General features: G+C 40.8%; 1 protein-coding gene across 1 annotated transcript in view; it reads left to right on the forward strand.

The window, feature by feature from the left end:
• The window catches only part of prss12 (serine protease 12), a 142,820-nt gene extending 138,360 nt beyond the window's left edge, over nucleotides 1-4,460 (forward strand). Inside the window, exon 14 of the mRNA XM_048604917.1 lies at nucleotides 3,020-4,460. Within this exon, the coding sequence (XP_048460874.1) occupies nucleotides 3,020-3,327 (308 nt within the window). The 3' untranslated portion in view covers nucleotides 3,328-4,460. The remainder of the gene's footprint in view (nucleotides 1-3,019) is intronic.
• Nucleotides 4,461-8,520: the final 4,060 nt, after the last annotated feature.

Raw genomic sequence — 8,520 nt, forward strand, 5'->3', positions numbered from 1 at the left:
TCCTATGATGCTGCTTGGCCTGCTGTGTTCATCCAGCCCTGCACCTTGTTAACTTCAGTTTGCCATTTGCTCCTCTGGTCCTCCATATTGGACACCAGGTGCCAACATCAAAGCATGTTCCACGGTGACCACATGCATGCCCTTCCACCAGGACCTCACAAGTACCCATTGGCAAAGTGGGGTGCCAATTTCACTTTGTCCACGATTTCTGAAGAAGCATGCAGGGCCACTGCAACTGCCTAATGCATGGCTGGACTTTAAAAATGGTGCGGTGCCAGGAATCCTGTGAGGTCTCAGCAGTGGCCAATACTTTGGCCTATGGCTAGTGGGAGAATACAATGAGTTGGATGCTACTGGGGCTTGGTACAGAGGTAATATGGCAAGTTTGGTACAGAACCGGAAGAAAATCCATTAGGTCTTGTGGAGAGAATCCCTCTATCAAACTCACAAAAAATTGATACTTTGCTATTTCCAGATTGATGCCACGCTTTAGTTTCTAAACTTTGTCAGTTGTTAGCAATAATTTATGGTTCAAAAATATAATGTCTTAAAGTGTTCTGCCAATTGTCTGCCATATCTCTAGCAGAAAATTAGCAAGAATCCTGTGCCATTTCTGCAGGATTTCCACTAATGTTCTCGCAGAGTTATAGTGGGGAGTACACTCATGGAAATTTTACTTTATATCAGGGTGAGACCAAGCCAGTAAAACTCCATGAAAAATGCCCCTTGTTCAATATCTAATTTAAGAACACATCATTTCTCAGTGGAAGTTGTTTTTTTTTATGCTGGGGAAGAGAAATAGTTTCCCAGTTTTTATTGCCCAGTGTCAGAGCTAACCAGTTCCAGGTCAGGTATAGTACAGCTGCGATTCAGAGTCAAGTTTTGTCCAGTCTGATCTGACAAGGGTGTAGAATTCTTTAGCAGCTGAACGAAGCAATATTGTGGACTTGCCCATGAAGATATTGTCTGTTCGATATCACAAGCAAAAGCATATCTATTTTTTTTTAGGACTTTCACAAAAGCACTTGCAATATCAGAGGTTCTCTGTAGTAAGATCAGTGGCAAGCACCTGAAAAGTACTGCACATGATTTGAAAGCAGTTGTTTATGCTATTCCTCCAGAGATTCTGTCAATTTCCTTTAAGTTATGCCAGGAGATCGGGGTTGGGGTGGGGTGTGGGCGGGTGATCCTATTTAATTCAGTATCATTGAATTTACATGAATCTATTTCCTAACCCAATCTCAAAAGATGCGCTCACATGTTTTCCAATGTTTGGAAATGTGATTTTCATGCCCTAATCTCTCATCAGTTCATGTGGCTGTTTGTTTTCAACAAAACAGCAATGAAGAAACATTGGCTCTAACGTTTATTGAGGGCTGTATAGGTGTACCATTGAAAAGTGGTGGAAAACATTTTCAACTTCCATGGAAATGGTGCAGACATCTGAAAAGTCCAATTTGCACTATTTCTCTCTGAGTGAAACAAAATCTCCTCTGTATGATTTAAAGTCACCATAGTTTTACCAGACCGTAGGGCTGCTCTCCTATTAGAGAGTGATGACTGACGGTGGTTTAACCTGAGGATCAACATGTCTCAGGTGAGGGGAGTGATTGAGAGGGAGAGTCCTTCATGGCAACATCAGCTGGTGGAGGGAGTGCATCACTTTGCATTGCAAGCCAATGATCCAGTCAGCTTATCTAACCAACTCCCCTTTGCTACCAACTAAACCATTTAAATAAACAGGAATACTTGGAAATAATGGACAGGTCCTCCAATTTGACATCTGCAAGTTGAGTTAGGTCACAATGTCTCATTCACAAGTTTTACTGTATTTTTTCCTTCTGCGTAGTAACCTGTTAGGACACCATCCAGGATTGAAAATATATTGTTTGTGTGTAATACTCAACATTTTATACATTAGATTTTGCAGTGTGGGTGTTTTGTTTTGTCATAAAACATAGAGTCATACAGCATGGAAACAAATCCTTCAGCCCAACTAGTCCACGCAGACCATGTTCCCAAACTAAACTAGTCTCACCTGCCTGTACTTGGCCCACATGCCTCCATCCCTAATCATTCCTTGCCTCTTCAAATGTATGTAAATCCTATCTTTCAGAATCATTTCCAACAAATTACTCACCACCAGTCTCAGACTCATAAGTCATTAGTTCCCAGGCTTCTCCTTACAGCCTTTCCTAAATAAAGGCACAACATTATCCACCCTCCAATCCTCCAGCACCTCACCCATGGTTATAGATGATGCAAATCTTTCTGCTAGGGTCCCTGCAATTTCCCCACTAACTTCCTACAATGTCCTGGAGATTTATCCACCTTTATATTTTCTAAGACTTCCAGCACTACTTCTTCTGTAATGTGAACTGTTTTCAAAACATCAGTATTTAGTTCCATGATTTCTCTAGCCTGCATTTCTTTCTCTACAGTGAAAACTGATGCAAAGTATTCATTCCTCTCTACATATTTGCTCCTCAGTTTCCCTCTATCTATGGGGGGATGGGGGTTGGTGCTAGAGTACAATCCCATCAAGGGATCTAATTTCAACCCATATATTTTCATTGGACGATCCCTCAGAAATATCCTTTCTAATTATGGCAGTAATGTTTTCCTTACTCAAAGACACCAGTCCCACTCCTATCATACTTCCCTTTCTATCCTTCCTATAGCATCTGAAACCCAGAATACTGAGCTGCCAGTCCTGTCCTTCCCTCAGCGAAGTTTCTGTCCTAGTTATGATGTCCCAGGCCCATGTTCTGATACATGCCCTGAGTTCATCAGCCTTACTTTTAAGACACCTTGGATTGAAATAAGTGCAGTTTAATTCATCAGAGTTACCTCATTCTCTGACTTGATCTTGTCTGTCTTTTCTAATTGGTTTGCTGTTTTCTGATTCAGAACTATTGAGGTCTACCTCAGTCTGGAATATCCACAAAATGTTTGGTGCAGGTATGGTGTGTGCAAAACTTAACTAAGAAGCAATTATTATTTTCTCTCTCTGCTGTAGGAAGAGCTTATTCAAAGACCCTGCAGCAAGCTGCTATCCCATTGCTTCCAAGAAGGCATTGTGAGGAGCGCTACAAGCAGAGGTTCACTGGAAGGATGATCTGTGCAGGAAACTTACTGGATCACAAACGAGTCGACAGTTGTCAAGGAGATAGTGGTGGACCATTGGTGTGTGAAAGAGCAAGGGGACACTGGGTTGTATTTGGTGTGACCTCCTGGGGACATGGTTGTGGTGTAAAGGATACACCAGGTGTCTACACAAAAGTCTCTACCTTTATACCTTGGATTAAACGTGTCACTAAACAGTAAGCAACTGGGATCCAAGGACATGCCAGGAGATTGTTGCTGAATCCTGACTCAGCACATAATGGAGTCATCCAAATTCAATCTGCAACTATTTTATTGCAATGTCAAGAGCACTTCCAGTTCTAAAAGACAAATACAAAACAAAAAATGAGGCCCAGTAAGGGGCTTCTACAATTATAAATTACAGCAACAAAAGAACTTTCATTAAAAGGGCTGACAAACATGTTTGGGAGCATTCTGCACCAACAACTTTTACTTTGCTTAAATGTATTGTACAATGTAAAATGTATAGATAGTTTTGTTTTCCTTCTGTTCTGGTTTTCTGCATTTTCCTGAACTGGGAATGCATTGTCAGAAACAATGGTGCTTATTTATTTATAGTCTTTTTGCATTCTTTGTCACTCAATGGTGCCCCACTGTGGACAGGAGCTGTAATACTACAGACCATCTGAGGGACTTCATGTTAAGCTCAGTGTAATGCCCGGGTTAGCTTCAAAAGTACGTCAGGGCGACTATATTCTGTGCAATAAGGAGAAAACTGCCTTGCCTCCATTCACCATTGCACTACAAGGAGCAGGACAATGAATAAACATGGGACCTTTGGCTTGTTAGAAAGGCTTATTCTTTTAGGTTAACAAATGAACCAGTGAAATTTGTGCCAATACTCCAATTAATGCTGACAGTATTTATATCTGAAATAATTGAAAGAATTGCACTACCTTGTAATATGGGATTTTTAAAACTCGTTTTAACAAAAAAGCACAAGCCTCAGGAGCAACAATTAGCTGGAAATGAGCATGAACCAAAATGTTCAGTCAAGTAGTTGCCTGCCCTGAGATTCTGTTGATTTCTTGAAAAGTTTTATAAACCTCTTTTGTGAACTACTTGGTATGAAAAGTAAGATTTTAGTTAATGGTCATAAACAAACTGCAAATAAAGATGTTTGTTCAACTCTAATGGAGCTAACTGTGCTGTGAATGAGATAAGGAATCATGCCTTCTGAAAACAGATACAATTGTCTTAATGGGTTAATCCAAATTTTGTATCACTAAACTGCTAAGAGGGTTCAAGAATGGCAAATCTTGCATAACCAGTCTGTGTAGCCTGAGTAAGGCAGCATAAAGCTTAAGATACTATCCCCATAATTTTCAGTTTGTCTCATATTATCACCGGTGGTGAAAATGCTTTAAATAAATATGTAAGATTGCAAAAACAACAATAATAACTGCTCAATTGCTATGAAGATCCAACTGGTTTGCCAACGGAGGTGCAGCTAGGATCTGCACTATTATTCCTCCTGGACCTACAGCTCAGATTACTAAGTCTTTACAACACTATTGTCCAATTGGCTTCCAATGTTTCTCCACACACCCTTATTCATTACAGCTTACCACCATAATCTTTTATCTTTTTCTGCGCTTATCTAGCACTGCTTAAATACATCTATACTGTTCATTTCAACAACTCGTTTGGTTTGATTAACCTAGCCCTTTGATGATGATCACTAAAGAGGTCCACAATCAAAGAAACTTGAAAGCCGGCCCTGTTCCTACTCCCCTCATTGGGATCCAGTTTCACAATTGCTCCCTCAGTGTGGAAGTGGATTCAGTATTTGCCCGATGACTATAATTGTGTTGTCAAAAGGCAAACTGATATTGTTGAACTTCTGCAATTCCATACGACGACACTATAGCTTGATAGAGTTTGACGTGGTCAGGACAATAGAACCTATGATTGTTCATATTTTGTTTTGAGTTGTGTTGCCTATTGCATTGCTCCTGAGGAGCTCTTCGTTGAGTAAGTCTCAAACGTACCATTGTCTGCTTTCAAGTAGCATCCTCTTGTCGGGAAGAGATAGGTAGGCCTGCACTGGGGGTGCACACAGCTCCAAACTGACACATCTTATAATAGAAGTTCAACCAACCCCCATTTCTGTGGCACAGTGTTTGACTCAGGCACATTCACGGTATTCAGGGTGATCTGTTGATGATTGACCAATCAGACTAGATCATGACCAAAATCTGAGGTGGCGGAATGCTTGGGCTGCTTAGCATTCTTCCCATTTGAAGTCATGTTGCCGTGCAAATCAATATCTGTTAGTACTTAGGACAGTCCAGTTTGGACAAGCAGTAGAAAGTTGGCTCGCACTCTGTGGGATTAAATTGCCTGATTTTAGCTGACTAAGCTATAATAATACACCTGGGTATACATAGGGATCCGTCAGATTTGGCATTGTCATCTAGTGACTTCACTCTCTACATCTGGAGAAGTGAAATATGATTTTAGACATGGAAAATCTGTGAGTTTTTGTCAGCAGTTTGATGCAGGGATTCCCACTCGATTTTTCCAATCTCCCCTTTTCTAACAGCAAAAGCACAAGAAAAATCGTACAACCAACCATTTTTGCCCAATTACAACATTTAGGCAAGGTTTTTTATTGATTATTTCTACGAAAGTTTTGGCAAGAAGTTGGAAGAGCATGGAAAAATCTAGGCAGACGATTCCCTCACTGTCATTGCTACATTATGCCAGCTGTTGTACAAAAACCCCAAAAAAAATGGTGTGTGCATGCTTGATGAACCTACATGTCCAGTGGCAACAAGTCCTTGATGTGTTAATCGTTTATTTGTTCATACAACTAATTCCTTGACTCATATCCGCAGTAAAATGAAGAAGAGGAGAAGGTTGCAGCAATGAAAATTAATCTCTATTCTTGGAACTTGCAAATGTCTTGCCTCAGCGAGAGAAAGAACAACTGAAGCAGGAAAATAAGGCCTGCACTTTTAGAGCAATTTATTTTTTTCCCCAAAGCATGTAAAATTAACTGGTTTTGTTTTGCAGATTTCTTGAGAATTCTACATTGTATCCAAATGACGTGACATTTCAGCGTCAGAATGTTTTCAATAAGATTTGTCCTCCATCCCCCTTGTCAAACTCTAATTAGTCAATGCTTATTTAATTGGACCCTTGCTGCTGGCAACAACTTCAGGGCCTAATTTCAATTTATCACAAATTATGGATTGCTGGCATTCTTTGTGAAAGCGCCTTCCGCCAATATTTGTGCTGCACAGGCACATATTTCAATAATTGCTGTACTGAGTCATACAAACCAAATTAAAAAGCTTTCTTTGTAATTTTATTATGGTACATATGTCTTTTATTTTCCGTACAGTGCTGAACTGGATTTCATTGTAGAGTTTTCCTTAGTATTGCAATTTAGAAGCTTTGTTATTAAAACAAGGGACTAACAATTTGACTTCAGTGGAAAAATAGTTTGGAAAGTTATAAAGTAAGCCACTGAATCAGTACCGTGCCTTTTACGCTATTGACAAAGATCAAAATAAGTGCATATATTTATTTTTATTGTGATCTCCATTTTGAATAAAAACCTATTTAAGAATACAACTGCATTGATTTTAAATGAAAAAAAATATAGAAAAAGGACACCCCAAAGTGCTTATCAGGCAATGAAACACTTTTGAAATGTAAGAGACATGGCAACCAATTTTCTTGAAGAAAGGAGCCAGCAATGTACTGGTGAGCAGGTAAATGGTTTTGGTGATGTTCTTTGAGTGAGAGGTATTCTCCAGAATAGTGGATGTCACAATTTGATGCAATGCTTGCATTCCTTTTGTAGAATGCTGCCACCAATCCTAATTTCATAGAATAGAATAGAATAGGATCCCTATGGTGTGGTAACAGGCCCTTTGGCCCAACAAGTCCACACTGCCCCTCAGAGCATCCCACCCAGACCCGTCCCCCTATAACCCACCTAATCTACACATCCCGGAACACTACAGGCAATTTAGCAAGGCCAATCCACCCAGCCTGCACATCTTTTGGATTGTAGGAGGAAACTGGAGCACCCAGAGGAAACCCACGCAGACATGGGGAGAATGTGCAAACTCCACACAGACAGTCGCCTGAGGGTGGAATCAAACCCAGGTCCCTGGTGCTGTGAGGCAGCAGTGCTAACCACTGAGCCACCATTTCAATGCTGCATAAAGGCTCACTGGTAATCTGTGTTGAAAGATGGACCAAGTGTAAGTTCAAGTCGAAGAGGCAGTTACTTTCCACAACAAAAGTAGGGTTTGTTACATTTTTATTAACTATATACAGGTTGCTTGGTACTGATTGAAACATGAAGAGTAGAAGACATGACTATCTTCAACTACAACTGCGCATCCAATGGCTGTGTTAAATATCAGATTTGGTGGAACTTCAGTTTAATCTCCAATTAACCGTTTCATGTCTATTGTCTTATATGACAGTGGCAGGGAGGGGATATTGTTGTGGAACTCATGGTGGTCCTACCGCAGGAATGAACAACAGTGCTTAGATGAGAGGAATAATGAACAATTGAAGCTGTGTTCCTCAACAAGGAGACTCCACGGGACTTTTCAGTTTTTCGGGGGTAGGGTGGAAAATATTGAAGACAGTTGGAAGGAAAGTGTAAAACTGGGAAATGGGTACAGTGTTGTGAAAGGTGTTCCTTGTGCCTGACCGGATCTTCCAGCACACTTCTTGAATGACTGAGTCAAAAGCTTTGCTCAGGTCAGTGAGGGCCATGAAGAGTAGCTGGGGTTGTTCCTGGAATTTCTCTTCGAGTTGACGAAGAATGAAAGTCTTGACCATAGTTCCACAGTTTCGTCAGAAGCCACACTGGCTTTCAGGAAAGACTTTTTTTCTAGACTGGGAGAAGGCACCTAGTGAGCATTTGGATGATGTTCTTCCTCCTAATAAGAGTAGGGAGCTTCCTTGGTAGTTCCCACAGTCCATTTTCTCTTCTTACTTGAAGGCAGTGGCAATGGCAGCATCCCTGGGATCTGCAGGGATTTCTTCTTTGTCCCAGATTTTCAGGAATAGTTGATGGAGATGAAGGATAAGATCTACTTCTCCGTGTTTGAAAGTCTCCATTGGAGTCCCGTCTGTTGCGGCTTTTCCATTCTTCCTGTGTGTAATGGAGTTTCAGATTCTGCCACCCTAGGTGGGAGTTTAAAATCATTTTTGATGGGGAGTTGAAGGATTTCCTCCAATATGTCCTTGTTGAAGATTATATTACTGTTTAGGAGCTTGCTGACTTGCTCTGTCCATCATGTTTTTGTTGTCTCCCAAAAGGGTGCCATCCTTGTTCCACATTGATTTGAGGTCAAGGGTGTTGGGTTCCTTGGTGGCACTGCAGGGTGTACTGCTTGT

This window comes from Rhincodon typus, chromosome 1 (genome assembly GCF_021869965.1).
Source record: "Rhincodon typus isolate 14 chromosome 1, sRhiTyp1.1, whole genome shotgun sequence".
In the NCBI taxonomy this organism is placed as follows: Eukaryota; Metazoa; Chordata; class Chondrichthyes; order Orectolobiformes; family Rhincodontidae; genus Rhincodon; species Rhincodon typus.